General features: G+C 45.3%; 1 protein-coding gene across 1 annotated transcript; it reads right to left on the reverse strand.

Moving 5' to 3' along the window:
• Positions 1-1610: 1610 nt before the first annotated feature.
• On the reverse strand, positions 1611-16753 carry Opalin (oligodendrocytic myelin paranodal and inner loop protein). The gene is made up of 6 exons (XM_021633085.2): positions 16521-16753; positions 13424-13459; positions 9974-10021; positions 7953-8072; positions 6165-6221; positions 1611-4032 (listed from the first exon to the last, which is right to left on the reverse strand). The coding sequence occupies exons 1-6, from the start codon at positions 16716-16718 to the stop codon at positions 3856-3858; spliced, it is 636 nt and encodes a 211-aa protein (XP_021488760.2). The 5' UTR covers positions 16719-16753; the 3' UTR covers positions 1611-3855.
• Between the last annotated feature and the right edge of the window lie 410 nt (positions 16754-17163).

A 17163-nucleotide genomic window follows, 5' to 3' on the forward strand; every position in this document is an offset into this window, starting at 1 on the left:
CAAGAGACTACCCCTCTGAAAAGCTAAAATCTCACTAAGGAGGCAGGAGGAATGCTTGTCCCTTTAAGGAGACAGTGTACTTTTGCCTCCCTGAAACACCCCTTCTGTGGAGTTGCTTATAGAGTCATCATCACAAAGCCTGCCTGCTTTGTGGAAATACTCAGAAAAGCATGACTTTTCCTTTACAACAACAGCTTTTTTTCTGTCTTTTGGACACTGGCCGAAGCCTGGGCCTGCAGTCTCTGATGCTCTGGGCCTTCTTGTTCTTTCTCTGAAGCCATACCCCTCCCCTTACCATGTGACTGCTGCCCTTCATGCCTAACTGAAAGAGGCCTGGCTTTCTCTCCTCCTCTTCATCTCTCTCTTCCTTGCACCTGTCAAGATTTACAGCTTTTTTTTTTCTTAAATGTTAATTAAAAAAAAAATGTTCCCAAGCTTCCTTCTGAGCTGTTTTTTATTCTTTTATTAACAGGGTCAAGAATATAAAGAGGAGACCCTAAAATTCCCTGGTAACATTCATATTTCAGCAGAGCTCCCTGAGGCTAGCTCAGGCAGTAATGGAGGAGATGAAACTTCAATCTGTGGCACATAAAAGCTGTGTAAGCTCTTGGGAAGTCTTGAGACTGACATCAGTCCTCCCAGAGCCCAGGTCTCATGGGCATCCAGGCCACAAGCCTGAAGTGAGATCCTGAAGTGATGGTGTAGCTTCAGGGTTACTCGAATCCAAGCTTCTCCCAATACTGTAAGGAGTCTAGAAACAAGAACTCCTCAGGGAACCCAAAGGTTGACCAGCAGGGTAGCAGGACATGCCTCAGACTCCTTGAGGAGACAGGTCTTCTCACTCCTGATGACTGACAGATGCTTCTCCGGATACCTTGGCTCTATCCATCGCTCCCTGCACCTCTTGAGTTCAGGTTTGGAAATGAGAATCGGGGGACACTGGTTTGAACCTATGCCATGTGGTTGGTTGCTATTCAACCAACATACAGGCTGCTGCGAGTCATGTGTGAGCCTTTGAGGTAAAAAGCCATAACTGGGGCCCGGGCCTGCATGGAGAGGTGCTGGGTGATGTTCTTTGAATGACTGTGGCTGCACAGGTCTCCAGGAAGTTCTGCTGTGGTCGGGCTGGGGATCAACACGGGGTGTCTTAAGGATGATGCAAACTAGATTCAGGGAGGCTGGGGCCCCAGCTCCCTTCCCTGCCTGGCCTCATTGGAGTTAGAGATGCCAGTCTACCACAGGATCTCATTCAGGACCCCCCATGACCAGAGAAACCACTTCCTCAAAGCCTGCTGAACAGTCAACAGGGCCAGCTGGTAAGTCAGAGCAGGGACTGACTAACGCCCCGAATCCAGATCTTTTCGATGTATCCGTTGTTGAGAGGACGAGAACAGAAGAAGGAATGAAACACCACAATGTTTGAATTTTCAGCGTGGAGAGTGGAGGCCTGCTACAAAGGCAGGGAGGGAGCTCTAGAGAAAGTACAGAAGCCCAAAGTGCTAGAGAAAGCACAATTAGGTTCTAGCCAGCACCCGAGGGATAGAGGCAGAAAAAAGAAAAGGGAAAAGTTGCACCCTTAATGTAGGGAAAGAAAAGCCATGGATACTTCGTAGATTCATATAATGGTCATTTATTTTCACCTTATTACAAAATAAATTTTATACCAACAGAAAAACTGAACCTTGCAAGTTTAGTGGAAACCATTTGAAATAAAGATTCTAAGCAATTGATTGTAAGTAGAATTAAAATAAAGTGTCCAAGATACAGTTATACCTTATTGTATAAGTTCCAAGGCTTACTGATATGTGTATTTCAAATAGGCCTCACAACTGCCTGCTGGGGTCAGTTTCATAAGTACAGAACTGAGGCTCTAGGTGACCAACATTCTGGGCTGGAGCTGACTGTCAAAGCTGCAGTCTCCTCAAGGCAGGAAGTCCAAGGTCCTTCCCTGCCATGTAAGAGCAATAAATGTTTAGCACGCCTGGACATGGCTGCCTGAAGACGTCCAAATGCACTTATCTAAGAGCTGGACCCACAGAACAACACACAACTGAATTTCAGAGGTCCTTGGAAAGTGTGTGTGTGGTGGCCATTCTCTGTTGCTCAAGAAATTGGACCATTTCTGAACAACCCAAGGGCCCCATATGAAAAAAAAATGGCTCCCAGGGATACCAAGGTGGCTCTTGGAGATTGTGTATGTTTCCAGAGATGCCCTGAGACCTCAGCTCTTCCACCTCGAAGCACAGCTTGCTCCAAGGCAGTGACCATGCACATAGTAGCCATGACCCATGCCACCAGGAAGCCATCTGGGGAAGCGAAGGCAAAGGCCTGGCCCAAGCTGGGCCAGCTATCTCCTTGTATGACAGGTGTGGACATACCAACCCATCCTTTTGGCCCTGTGTTCATCTTTGGTCCTCTTGACCTTTCTCCCTCGCAAACATCTTTTCTTTATGATACTTCAAAGCAAAATGCCTCATTAAAACATGAATATCAATTTTATATTAGTTACTTCTCTCATTATTATGCTGATAAAATGCCTGATAAGATAACTAAAGGGTGGAAAGACTTATTTTGGCTCACAGTTTGAGGGTAATAGTCCATCATGGCAGAGAGGCACAGAGGCAGGAACCTTCGGCAGCTGGTCACACATTTTATCTATAGTCAGGAAGCAGAGAGTGATGAATTCGTGTGTTCATCTTGGAGTCCCTTTTATTCACTCCAGAACCCCGGGCCGTGGAATGGTGCTCTCCACATTCATGCAGCCCTCTTGCTCAGCTAAATCCTCTGGAGTGTGTTTCCATGGTGTTTCTAAATCCCACCAAGCTGGCAATGAAGACTGACCACCCAAGACTTCGGCATCCTAAAGGTCAGCGTGTCAGGTGTAACACAGGTCTCTGTACTTGGAATGAGGAACTTGGTTGACACATAAGGACAAATGGTGTCCAGAGTTGAAGTGAGTAGGCTGCTAGCGGCAATTAGAGTTATTTCTAAATGTCAACAATTTGGATTGCAGGCCACGGAGAATGGTAAGAATCAAGATCTCCTTGTCAACTTTGTGACTATGGATAACAGCGCTGCAGAGCAGCTGCCTGACTTGGTCAGACAAACCAGAATGAGAAGAGGTGGGAAAACAGGGTGAGGAGTGAGAATTAAGGCTTCTAGTGTCTACTAAGTGGAAACCACTTCCCTTTATTTCTTTTGTAATTTTTCCCAAATGGCCAAACGAGGCACAGAATAGTCTCCCCTCTTTTATAAAACCCAAAACAGTCTTAAGGAGGGTAGGGGACCTCGGAATTCTTGCAGCTGCTCAGTGGCACATCTGACACCGAAGTCCTTAACCCCTTCTCTGCTGTGTGCCACGAATCAGCCACATGCTTCCTTGTGTAAGGGCATGTGTGGCTCAAGTGAGCTTTACGCTGAGATCTTCAGAAAGAAGAAAGGCTTCTTTCACAAGTCTTCTATAAGGTTCGCTCATGTCCTAAGTTGTACTAAGCTGGCCAAGGTACCCAGAAAAGCCAACTCCCATCGCTTTATTATTTTTTTTAAGAGTTGGAGCAGGTAAAGGAGAAGGCAGGACACTCAGAAGCCACACCCATTTCCCAAAAGCAAATGTCTCTGGATGCCCAGCAGCTCACCTGGGTTGTAGGGGCAGTTAAACCGAAAGGTCTAAGGTTGAATGAACCTTATTGCAGCCACCCCCTAAAGAGGCAAGACAAGCAGATGCATCACAGATCTATAAATGAAATTTATGTGGAATGAGAGGCTGCAGCTCCTCACCTCTCCAAGCATAGATCCCAAGCACAGATCACTGGGGTTTTCAGCCCTGTTTCTGTTATCGGTCCTGATAAAGCCACATCATTCTAGGCTCAGTCTGGGCACAAGCCACCACAGTCCTCTTCTTCTCTCTATTTCTTCGGGAGGACGGTAGGTGTCGGGCAGGGGCTCCTCACTTCCAGAGACAGTCTTCACATATATGTGGCCTTCTTGGGCACCTCGTGGGTTCATCTCATGTGTGGGTGACCCCCTAGGATTCTTGAGAACACAAACAGATTTTAAGAAGAGTATAGCAGAGACTTCCGCTTCTGGCCAAGATAGACTTAAAGAACCATATTGACCCTTGAACAGAAACAGCAAAACTCAGACCAAACATTTGAAACAATTGTTGGCAAGATGGCGGGAACTGGGAGAGGAGAGACACTGACCCATGTGTGGCAGGGAATGAGTGACATCTACAGTTGCCTGAGCTTGTTGCCTTCAAGTTGCACACAACTCTGGTTAATTATTGTTGGCAAAGTGTCTCTATCCTCTAACTTCTAATCTATTCAAGTCTTTATAAAGTGCTGTTCTGTAGATTCTTATAAAGTTGGGCATTGCCTTTACAGCCAAACTGACTCTCTCTGCCTTGTAACTGGAGCTATTTAGGCCACTTACATCTAATCATTGATATGGTTGGATTCAAACCTACTCTCTCGCTTTTCTCTTTCATCTGTCCCATGTGTTCATTTTTTGTTAGTCTTCTCATGATTAGTCCCTGTAAACTTTAGCACCTTACTAAGTTCATTGAAAAATGGGTTAGGATTTATATCACAAATGTGTTTATTTTAATTTTTTAAGAATGTTATGCATATCAATGTTTTGCCTAAAAGCACGTGTCCTTGGTATCCAAGGAGGTCAGCAGAGTACAGATGCCCTAGAGTTAGAGGTATAGACCATTGTGAGCTGCCATGTGGGTGCTGAAAACTGAACCCAGGTCTTCAGAAAAAGCAGTAAGTATGTTTAACTGCAGAGCTATCCCTCCAGCTCCACAATTACACTGACTACAGAGATACAGAAAGTACTAGGAATTTGTGGTGGCTGACATCTTTATGTAGTTGAGTCTTCCTGTCCAGGACAACACTACACAACCATCAGAACTTGGCCATTGTTGAGTGCTTTTTACTAAGTTTTATTATTTCCATGCTAGGATTAGACATTTTATCAGATTTGTTTAGCATTCTATATATTTTAATACCACTGTAAAATAGGATTTTTATAAAATTCCTGTTTTTTTTAATCTGATAACTATTGATAATAAGAAATGCACATTGCTTTCAAATTTTTCTTCAGTGCTAGAAATCAAACCTAAGCCTTTGTTCATGTGCAGTGAGTGTTCTACCTCACAGCTAAATCCTGTGTTTTGTTTTTATATACAATAAACTTATTCAACTGTATTTCTAAGTCCAATAATTTATCTGTAGATTATTGAGTTTTTCTATGTTGACAGCCATATATGATCTGCAAATTATGATGATTTTACTTCTTTCTTCTCAATGTTATATTTGCTTTTTCTTATCCCATTCTGTAGGTTAGGACCTAAAGTCCAGTGCTGGATACAAGTGACAAACACTCTTGATTTATTTCTGATCTTAAAGACAATTCACTTAGGTGTCACTTTTCAAGTAAAATTCTCATTCTGGCTTACCTTGAAAGTCTATATCAAGGGATGGGGAGAAATGGTAGTTGCTGGCAAGGGTAAGGATCTGAGTTTGAATCCCTAGAACCCACATAAAAACCAGACATAGTGCAAGCTCTGTAATCCCAGCACTCTGACAGAAAGATGGGTAGCAGAGACAGGAGAATACCACAGAGCTTATGGACAAGCATCCTCAGAGGAAAACAACAAGAAGATTCTTCTTAAGCAAGGTGGGAGGTAAGAACTGACACCTGTAATTGTCCTCTGACCCTACACACCTGCCATGGTATACACACGCAAACACATGCATGTTCACACACAGACATTGGGCACACACTAAATAAATAAACAAAGAGCTTTAGCACAAGTGACTTACCCTTTAAAAACACCTTTTCTCCTAGTAAGATGGCCATATATCTATTTCCTTTGTCCATTAACAAAATTATATTAAGTTGATTTCCTTTTCTGCTCTTGCTGTATTAATTTTCGGTACTGGGCACAGAACGTGGTGACTTCTGCGTGCTAGGTCAGACTTTACCACTTCGAATTTGGTGGTTAATAAGATACACCGATCACCTCCTGTGTGCTTTCCTGTATCTAGTTGTCTCCCTTTCCCAGGCCCTCACAGGGCACCTGTGAGCAAGTGAGGCTTAAAGACCCTTCTCTTGCTAACTTTCAGTCACACGTGGGGATTACAACCAAAAGTTCTTACCTCGGATATTTTGGGATTGTCATAGAGTTCTGAAATTTCACATGGTCTCTCACTTTCCTAAAGTGGTTATCAACAAACAAACAAACAAGTGAACAAGCAAATCAGTAGAGAAGGACCACAGCTGCAACCACTCAAATTGTTGCGTCTTAAACCACAGTGTGCATCAGAATTGCCAGAAGCGTTTAAAACACAACCAGCATGCAGGCGAGAGCCCTCCTTGAGCACAATGAACAGAGAGACTCAGGAAGCATCCCTACTCAACAACAGTCCAGGGTTGGGATCGTGAAGACGCAAACAGGAGTAGACACGGAACAAGACTGGCTGTGAGCCGATAGCTGGGTTCTCTGCACTCTGCTTTGCACACCGACATACGTTTAGGGTTACAGTAATCCTCCTGTGCTCTTGCAATGCTCCCAGTTACCAGTAGCCAATGGTCATCATGAGAGGTTAATGGGAATTCCAGAAGCCGAAAGTTTTAAGCTGCCATTTTGAATAGCAAGACAAAACCTTGAGCCATCCTACTTCATCCCGGCCCCTTGCTCAGTGCATGCATGCTGCTAGCGCCACCAGCCCTGTAGCGGTTGACAGAGAGGTCAGGAGACCTCATTCACATTTGTTGTTCAATTTCAAGCCATTCGATTTTATTATTAATTAAGGATGTTGTTCTACCAATGCGCAGGAGGACTATAGACATCATAAAAATTGTATTGGGTTGAGAGGCCAGTGAGCAGCCTGCTTGCCCAGTACTTGGTAAATCCTGGACTTGATCCCCACTGCCACAAACAATCAAACTGGCCCCCCTAAATGTTTTTAGGCCAATGACACTGTTCTACCATTAGAAATTCTTATCTATCTATCTATTTTTGTTTTATGTGTTTGTGTGTCTGCCTGCATATATGTGTGTATACCACATAAATGTGGAGGCCAGAAAAGGGTGTTGGATCCCTTAGGACTAAAGGTACAGGTGGTTGTGAGCCATCGAGTGGGTGCTAGGAATGGAACCCCAGTTCCTCTGGAAAATCAACTAGTGCTCTTAACTACTGAGCCATCTCTCCAGCTCCAGAAATTCCTGATTTCATTGGCTTGCTGATTGATATATTTTAGCCTTCTAGGTCATTTTAAAGAACACCAAAAGTTAAACTGTTGCCTAAATAAATAATACCACCATCCCCCACAGTACTTCTTACCACATACCCAGTTTCTAGCCTGTCAGTACATCTGTACCCACGATGTAATGGTGCCTCAGGCCACCCTTACAACTGTTTCCACCTCCCACAGTAGATAGTGTTTGTGTGCATGTGCTGGGGTTCCTTATTGTTGTTTGTGGTGCTGAGTTTGGATCCACACCCTTGCACACCCAAAGTAAGCACTGTGTCACGAGTTACACCCCCAGCCTGGGAGGAGAGTTTTGTGATACCCGTGATAGAGCTGAACTAACCAAGACACAGGAAATGCTGAGTCACCTGTCTAGGCTCACATCGTCCAGGATTAGAACCCAGGCTTTCTACCTCCCATGTTAACATCTACCAGTATATAAACAAACACGACTGTTCATGAGTAGAGAGTGAAATCAGAGCCCAGAGGCTACCTGACACAGGCATATCATGCTGTGAAAGCGTGCTGAATGGGATGTCAGGGGTCCACACACATGCTCTTGTAGGCAAGGTTATGGTCTTAACATGGACAGATACGTCATCACTTTTTTTGTCTCTTGTCTTCCCTCATATTCTTTTCATCTGATGATACTGATTAGAGCTAAACATTCACACCCAAGGAAGCAGCCATCACCTCAATGGGTCCATCGAAGCTCCTTCTTCGCTGAATCAAGGTAAACAGCAAGGCCACCAGCAGGGCTGTGGCCAGCAGGGATGGGATTCCGGCTGCTAGCCCAACAGAGGGACCACAGTCCTAGCTCAGAAAGATAAAACAGGGTCAGGGAAGCACAGATGCTTCAAGAATAGAGGATACAGTCAGTGATTAAGAAGAAACCAACAAAAAGATGCATGGGCCCTAGAGGCATTGGAGAAATACTTCAAAAGATATTTGTAACATATATGACTGGTAACTTGCTCTCCTAGGATCTAATTAATGTTTAATCTATTTTGGAATGGTGATCATCTACTAGAAAAATGCTCAACTAAAAAAAATTTTTTTGAGCAGGAGTCCCAGGAAACAGAAGCACAAACTATCTCTCAGAAGAAGAGTCAAGGTACACATCACAGCCACAGTCAGATGCCATTTACCTCCTGTCTGAAAAAGTCAATTCTTTTCTTTTCCTCTCTCTCTCTTCTATCTCTCTCTGTACTGTGGATGGTGGTTAACACAGAGACCCAGCTAGTCAAAGGGCAGAGAATCAATGCCTGGAGAGTGCTCACTTGTGAATGGATCTCTATATTTTGCCTCCTCCCCTAAGGCTCAAGGAATGTTTCAGAAGAGTGGGGAGAGGTAGAAGGGCCAGAAGTCAAGGGAGACTAGGGCAAAACAGGGTCCGATGCTCAGGGGAGGAGCATCCCACCATGAGCCCACAATAGCTGTGGTTGTCTGCACAAGATGAAGCCGGTCAATCGTCTAGCAGGGCTCAGGGCGGGGCATGTGAGCTGCCACAACTAGTTGAGGAGATATTGGCGGTAAATGGCTTTCAGCAGGGGGAGAGAGTTTTCTTCAGCGATTTGGTCCTTGGGCCATACTCCAGTGGCTGGCTCCAAAACTCTGTGTGTAAGGGCAGCACAAATTAGATTCAGCGGGTTATTAAGGGGGCGGGGGGGAAAGACATGAAGTTTCCAGGGGAGAGGAGTGTAGGGATATTTGAGAAGAGCTGGAGTTGGGAGTGGGGAATGAATATAATTGCAACACACTGTGCGCAAGCATGAAATTCAAAAGAAACAAATAAAAATACTATATTAAAAAGAATAGCATATAGAGAGAAAACAAAAAGTCGGTGCTGTTAGTATACCCCATGCCATCTGACATTATTTCGAAAACATTTGTATTAAACACGTTAGCCAGTTTTCAAGTGTGTACTTTAGTCTGAGCGTTAACAGTTATGCTTGTAGCACCATAAGGTCTGAGGTTTGCAGATTTTTTTTTTTTGGAAATTAGACTAAAGACAATATGCAAAACCATATATATGCAACAAATACAACACTGGGTCCCATAACATTATGCGATTTTATGAAAGAGTGAAAATCCATGTCACCAATACGCAGAATGAGGACTGTTTGCAGAATAATATTTCGTACATATAACTGATGCTCAGATCAAGACTTAGAATGCTCCCCAAACCTCATGTGTGACCACTACTCTGAAGTCTATTGCTGCAGATGGGTTTTGTCTGGTTGCCAACATACAGAGACAAGCATAAGTATAAACCCTTCTATCTCTGGCTGCTTTTCTCTGTGCTCTGTGAATTTGCCTATGTACGTGTGTCTGTATGTGTTTGTTTGTTTGTTTGTTTGTCTGTTGTGTATCTATATGGACCTATGCTTGCAGGAGCCTGCGGGGTTCAGAAGAGGACGTAAGAGCCTCAGGAACTGGGTTGCAGGCAGTTTAAGCTATCCTGCGAGTGCTGGGAAGCAAACGGGGGTCTTAGGTAAGGGCCCTTCACTGCTGAGCCCTCCCTCCAGCCCCAGGGCCTGTGGTTTCGCAGCCTCTCTCTTGCTTTTGAGCAGGAGTGGTCATAGGAATAATTATTAAGGCTATTCTTGGGCTTGGTGACAGTTCACAATGCTGATCCTCAAAGTAAATGCAAGAGATGTAGGAGCACTGCCTCCTCGCGTTCCGGATGACAGAGCCAAGGCTTGGTCACTTACCTGAACACTTACTGTGGCTTTGGCACTCGTGGCAACTGGAGAGGAAGTCTGTGTGAAAGGAGAATAGGCCATATAAGAAAAAAAAACCTGTAGGGTGCACATCATGCAAAGCATCCTGCTAATGGTGGAGCCAAATCCCTGAAGGCCACTGTATTGGCTAGATTTTTGTGTCAACTCCACACAAACTAGAGTCATCAGAGAGGAAGGAGCCTCAGTTGAGGAAATGCCTCCATGAGTTCCAGCTGTAGGGCATTTTCTCAATTAGCGATCAAGGAAGGAAGGAAGGAAGGAAGGAAGGAAGGAAGGAAGGAAGGAAGGAAGGAAGGAAGGAAGGAAGGAAAGAAAAGAAGTCTTATCTATAATGATGCTTGTCATACAGTTATTCCCATCTGGAACTCATTACATAAACAAACCATTTGAAGACATAAGGTGTGACTATTCTCAGTTGTGGTTATACATACTGAATATTTAAGGTACAAAATTATACGCAGAGTAAGAACACGGTAGGAAGAACAAGTCGGCGTTCATGTAAAGTCAGACAGCAGGGGGCGCCACCCCCGTGTTCTCTGCTGATGGGAATTTAAAGCTTTGGTTTTCTTTTTCAAAATGTACCCAGCCCATTGTGGGTGGGGCCATCCCTGGGCTGGTGGTCCTGGGTTCTATAAGAAAGCAGGCTGAGCAAGCCAGGAGGAGGAAGCCAGTAAGCAGCACCCCTCCATGGCCTCTGCATCAGCTCCTGCCTCCAGGTTCCTGCCCTGCTTGAGTTCCTGACCTGATTTCCTTCAGTGATGAACAGCAGTGTGGAAGTGTAAGCGCAATAAACCCTTTCCTCCCCCGACTTGCTTTTTGGTCGTGGTTTTTGCTGCAGCACTAGAAACCCTAACTAAGACAGTCACCTTTCCCCTAAGAGATTAACAGTAGCAACTACAAACAGAACCTCGTGTGGCTGAGAGAAAACAAATTCCAAAAGTGGAGTGACGTCTTCACTATCCACCTGGTGAATCTGCTGCAACAGGTTCTACATCTCCTGTCCCTAGCCTTGGTGCTGGGGCCAGCACACTCCCCCTCTCCCCCCCCCATCAGTGTCCCTACTAGGAGAAAATGTAAACACTGCAGTAAGGCGTCATATGGAACCTTCTTAAGGAAGCTGTGTCTGTTTTCAATCACACAGTAGAGCAAGTGCCATCTATGGATGGTCCGTGGGCCTGAGATGAGCCCACATGGAACAGTGCGCTAATCCTTCCGGTCCGTGTCTCCACTTGAGGAAGGAGGGGTGCTACCTGCCTCTCCTGTCTGAGATAGGTCAAATGCATCTCTGGGAAGGAAGATTTACACAGGCAACTGTGTACACTGTTGTGTGGAGTCACCCCGGGTCCTGGGGGCTCAGTGGCAGGATACTGGCCCAGCATGTGGATACATACACACACAAATGCAAAACATGCATACACATGAATGTATACCATATATGCATGCATGAAATGGAAAAGATAAATAAATAAATAAACAAACAAAATAGTAAGTTACCTCTAGGGGTTTTAGGGATCACATGAGCACCACAATCATGACCTTCTGTCACCCTTTTAAAGCATTCACACACTAGTCAGGTCTACTTTTATTTCATCCTCTCAGTGACCTTGGTGACCACGTTGCCACAGATGACTCCAACCTGAACTTCAGCACTTGAACTCCAGAACAGGCCTCTTTCCTCCCATCAGAGATGCTGGCAGTTCCCTGTTGTTCATTAGATGACTACTTTCACATAAACATGACCCCATGCCCTCTCATAACACTGGGGTCCTGCCCTGGTGTGAAGCAGGGTCTTTCTGCGGATGGTGGGAAGAGTCCACCATTATTTCAGGCAAGGCCTCCTGCCTTCAAAGCTCAGAAATTTACTCGGGCTGGTTAGGGCAAAATATAAAAATGTATCAGGCACAGTGAGGTACAGACCTTTGATCACAGAACTTGGAAGGCAGAGAGATCTTGAGTTCAAAGCTATCCTGGGCTACAGGCAAGATCCAGTTCCTGAATAAATAACTTTCTAAGGCATTAACACCTGGAACACAGAGGCATCTAGGGGAGCCCAGGAGCAGGAGAGAAGCTGGTTTTTCTAGCTCGCCATCCCTCCTAGGCAGCATGGCTGCTGTTCTGTTTACATCCTGTTTGTCTTGATGGGATTTCTGTTCTCGTGCACACCTGTTAATTCTATACCTAATGCAGCCACTGCATGCCAGGCTGTCCAAGCCCTTTTCCCATATCGACTGGCCACACTTTACAGTGCCCAGTAAAGCAGGACCAACATGGCCTCCATTTTACAGATGAGAAGAGCAAGGGAACGGAAGTGACTTGTGTAAGCTAGCACAGCCCTAGGTTACACAGCCATGACAATAGCATTACCCGCTGAAAACTCGAATTCTTGGTTGGCCCAATCACTCTCTTCCCTCCCACCCTCCACACTAACAGAGTAATGTCAAATACAGACGAAGCCAGACATGGTGGCATGTGCACTAGGAGGTGGAAGCAGAAGCATTGCAGGCTCAGGACCAATCAGAGCTACACTAGGAACTCTTGTCTCAAAAAAAGAAAGAGAAGAAAGAAAGAAAGAAAGAAAGAAAGAAAGAAAGAAAGAAAGAAAGAAAGAAAGAAAGAAAGAAAGAAAGAAAGAAGGGAGGGAGGGAGGGAGGGAGGGAGGAAGAAAAGAAGGAAGGAAGGAAGGAAGGAAGAAAGGAAGGAAGGAAGGAAGGAAGGAAGGAAGGAAGGAAGGAAAAGAAGTCTTATCTATAATGATGCTTGTCATACAGTTATTCCCATCTGGAACTCATTACATAAACAAACCATTTGAAGACATAAGGTGTGACTATTCTCAGTTGTGGTTATACATACTGAATATTTAAGGTACAAAATTATACGCAGAGTAAGAACACGGTAGGAAGAACAAGTCGGCGTTCATGTAAAGTCAGACAGCAGGGGGCGCCACCCCCGTGTTCTCTGCTGATGGGAATTTAAAGCTTTGGTTTTCTTTTTCAAAATGTACATTTGCACTTTTTGTTGTTGTTGTTGTTGTTGTTAAAAACATTGTTCTCAGGGCTGAAGAGATTGCTCCGTCGGTGGGTATAGGCAGTTGCTGCGAATGCTAATGCCTGAGTTCAATCCCTGAAGCCACTTGGTAGAAGGAGAAAACCGATTCCCTCCAGCAAGTTGTCTTGATTTCCATGGGCATGCCATAGCACATGCACACTCATGCCACACACACACACACACACACACACACACACACACACACACACACACACACCAGAGAGAGGGAGGGGGCAATTTAAATGAAAACAAAGAAGCAAACAAACAAGCATTGCCCTCAGCACGACTCAACACAACATTCAGGGCACCCACTGTAAGTTCTACTTAGACCTTCACTGACTTGCCTGGAGACGGAGGTCTGACTACTCTACTTACTGTATTCGACGGCAGTGTAAAGTTCAGTGAAAAACTCTGCAAGAGAGAAAGAAGCATTAAAACTCCCGGGAACGGTTAGCAACCTCCTGAACCTCGGCCTCCAAGCCACAGCAACCCCATCAAAGATGTGCTGAACCCAGAGATGGGCTTCACAGCGCTTCTCAGTTCTCAGAGCAGTAGGGATAGGAGCCAGAGGTACTGGAGAGCCGTGCCCACGGCAGGGAGTCTTTCCTTCCCACCCCCTGCTCCCCAGCCAGGGCTAGACTGAGGAGCTCAAGGCATTGAAATTTGCCTTTTCCCAGAATGCCTTTCAAGGGGAGCACCGTGAGAATTCCGAAGTGCTTAGCCATACTTTCAGCGTAGAGCAGACCAGCGCCCCCAAGCGGCACGGTGTAAGCCCTGACTATTCACCACCTTCCCGAGTTAACCTGGGAGAGATGAGGCTGCCTTTTTTTATTTGTTTGTTTGTTTGTTTGTTTGTTTTGTTTTGTTTTTACGAAGTTTGAAATTGGAGGCTCTGGTCGTGAGCTGAACTGGTCAGGGTGGCATAGACGTGGACTTATCCTCGCTCTGTCTGGGATTCACTCGACACCTGGCTTATCCTTTCCCAGTTATGTGTGAGCGATAAATCAACTTCCTTCTTACAGCATACCGTATTCCCACGCATGCCTCTTCTTAAGGTCAGGCTCTGCCAAAGTCTCTGGTGGCTCCTTTCCGCTCCCCCTTCCCTGTCCATCATTCCAGTTTGCACTGATTTGCACGTTTCCCTTGTTCTACCAAGTCCCTTCCCTGCTGCTGAGGCAATGGGTGGACCACGCTATGGCTTAGCCGGTGGCCTCCCCTGGCCCTGGCACTGCCCACGCCTACAGGTGCCCCAGGGGCGCTTGCTGATCACTATGGTGTATGCAGCTGTCCAGACTTATCTCATCAGCAGTGATGTCAGGGGGCCATGGACAAAGCTTCCTTTGGAAGAGATGGAAGAGGGCTGCAAGCAACAAGTGGGCCTTTGCACCCGTTGTTTGTTGACCTTCGGATGACGAAGGTTTGGGCCAATTTTAGACAGACTTTCATATTTTGTAGAAACACAGTGTCATGCTGTCATGGTGAAGAAAGGATGGCATAGTGCCGTCTTAGAGATGCAGCTGGAGGGAGAGGGGTGTGGTGGTGAGGCAACCCCGGGCTCTGGGCCGCCTGATCTGGGTGTGGATACAGCCTCTGCCACGTTGAAGTTGTACGGTCCTGGAGAAGACCAACTTTCTTGTCTCTATATCCTCACCAGCCCTCCGTTTTCCTGCCAGGCTCCGTTTTCCCACTCTGGAAATGGGGTAGTGCTTCTCCTGCCCACCTCCCAGGAAAAGTCCAAGGGATCCACTGTCTGCGGCAGCTCCTTCCAGCCAGCAAATGTTCTGGGCTGATGTGACTCCCACAATGTCATGTTTTTAAAGGCCTGTCTGGCACAGAGCTGGCATGGGGAGGCCACTTAGCTTGTCGATGAAATTGTCAGCACCAGGCAGCCATAAGTGAAAGGAACCAAATCGTCAGTTGGTGTCACGGCTATAGTATGTTTTTAACAGCCCTTGGCCTCTTCCGTGGCTGAGTATCCCTCAGGAGTTTGCTGCTTATGAAGGGAAAGAGGCAACAGGACAGTGACTGCCACGGACACCGTTCTGAGGACTTCCCACGAGGATGGTGTTATTATCCCTGCAGCCCAGGTGAGGGAACCTAGACCAAGGTGAGTTTCCTTCCAGAGGTCAGTGGTAAATCCTGGGTTAGGTCTCGGGTCTCCCTAACTCCTTGGACTCCTCATCACTTCTTTTTAAATCCCACGTGATACCTGCAACAGCTGTTTACAGCCTACCTTCTTCAGCATAATGTCCTCCGAGCCCCTCAGGCTGTGAAAACCTTGGAATCTCCTCCGTAAAGGCTGGATAATATTCAGCCAGGGATATCACAGGCATATATATTTATATATACACACTCATATATATTGACTATGTATTTAATATAAGTACTCCACCGTTTCTTTACTCACTCACTCATCCATTGGCAGCCACCTGAGTTATTTTCAGGGAAGTTCACAAATTTAAGATGCATTGACCCAGAAATGCTCTGGTACATAAACTGCTTCAGTATACCCTTTAACAACTTGATCTTGGTTCAGATTGACCCTGAAACTGTCATATTAACGAAAGAGCCATCCGAGACACTGCTGAAACAAATCTAATAGCTGGTAATGGAGCACTGAGTGGGCAAGACTTGACAAGAGTTTGGCTTCTGTTTTTTTTTTTTTTTTTAACTTTCTGTTGTTTCTTCTAGAATAAGTAGAAAAATAATTAGGGCTTATAAACTAATATTTATAACCAAAGCATCCTAACTTTGAAATATATAATGTTTGTATATAATATATTAGTTACATGTTATATATTATTGTGTGCTTTTAAGTTATATGTTGTATACAAGGCCATTTTCATATAAACATATAAAGTACTTTGAGAATGACCCTGGTACCCCACTATCTTCCCTTTTCACCACTTCCAGCTAGTTCCACTTCTACTTTCAAGTTAATAGATATATTAATATTTACATATTTCATGTTAATATATATAATTTTATGCATCTATAAAGCCTAGGACTCACACAGAAATAAATATACCTCTTGATTTCCCTCCTAGTTTAGCAAACTTCCCTGGGTGAGTCACAACCAAATATGCATCACACATTGGTAAGAAAGGTGGACACTCTTGTCCACACCGCTGAGAAAGCAGCAGGCAGAAGACTGATCGAGGAAAGACGAAGTCACTTGTCCAAACCCAAGGCTCCCAGCAGGAAATGGAGTAAGCTGAAATACCTCCCCTGCATCCCTTTGAACAGAAGGCTTAACAAGAAAAGCTTCACATCAAGTGAAAGGTGAAATCAGTAATTTAAACTTTTTTAAATTACTATTTTGCACCTAGGAAAATAATTAAAAACCAAACTCCAGGACTTTGTCATCTTAAGGATAAAGCTATATGAACCAGAAGATCGAACCTTAAAGTCTTGGAACTGGTTCACAGTGAGAGAAAGAAAGGTTAGGCTGAGGAAAGATGCTAATACTCACCATTTCTAACAGGCTTCCTTGGCAAGCTTCTCTCTCACTGGCACTGCCTGCCCGTGTCTCCCACTTGTAGGACACCAGCTGGGAACGCTTGGGAGGCAGGGCTAGAGGTAGTCCCAGGAAAGCCCTTGCCAGGCCATGTATGGTCAGGGGAGTAGCCAAGCCCTCAGCTGATGAGCTTCTGTCCCCTGCGCGTTGCATATGGCTTGAGTCTTTGTTCTCTTTGTCTTTATCTTCTGTCCTTTTTACTTTGCAGCAAAGAAGCCACAAGCTGGCCTGAGAGCTTGGAGCTCTGGCAGCTGGGGACTCATTAGAAACAACGGGCTAAAGAGATGGCTCAGTAGTTGAGATCAGATGCCACTCTTCAGAGGTCCAGGGTTCAGTTCCTAGTATCCCCTTTGGACAACTAAATACAGCCTGTAACTACAGCTCCAGGGCCTCCTATAGGTTCTTCTGACCTCTGTGAGCATGGACCACACACAGACACACACACACAGAGTGGGGGGGGTCTTTTTTAAAACAATGACAAGAAAACTGAGATTGACTTCTCCATCCTACAGCAGACAGGCATTACACTAAATGCATCCCTAAGCCATGATGTGGGCAACATGACATCGCTATCAGCACAGGGGATGGCTGCATGATA

Source organism: Meriones unguiculatus, chromosome 1, assembly GCF_030254825.1.
Source record: "Meriones unguiculatus strain TT.TT164.6M chromosome 1, Bangor_MerUng_6.1, whole genome shotgun sequence".
Lineage (NCBI taxonomy): Eukaryota > Metazoa > Chordata > Mammalia > Rodentia > Muridae > Meriones > Meriones unguiculatus.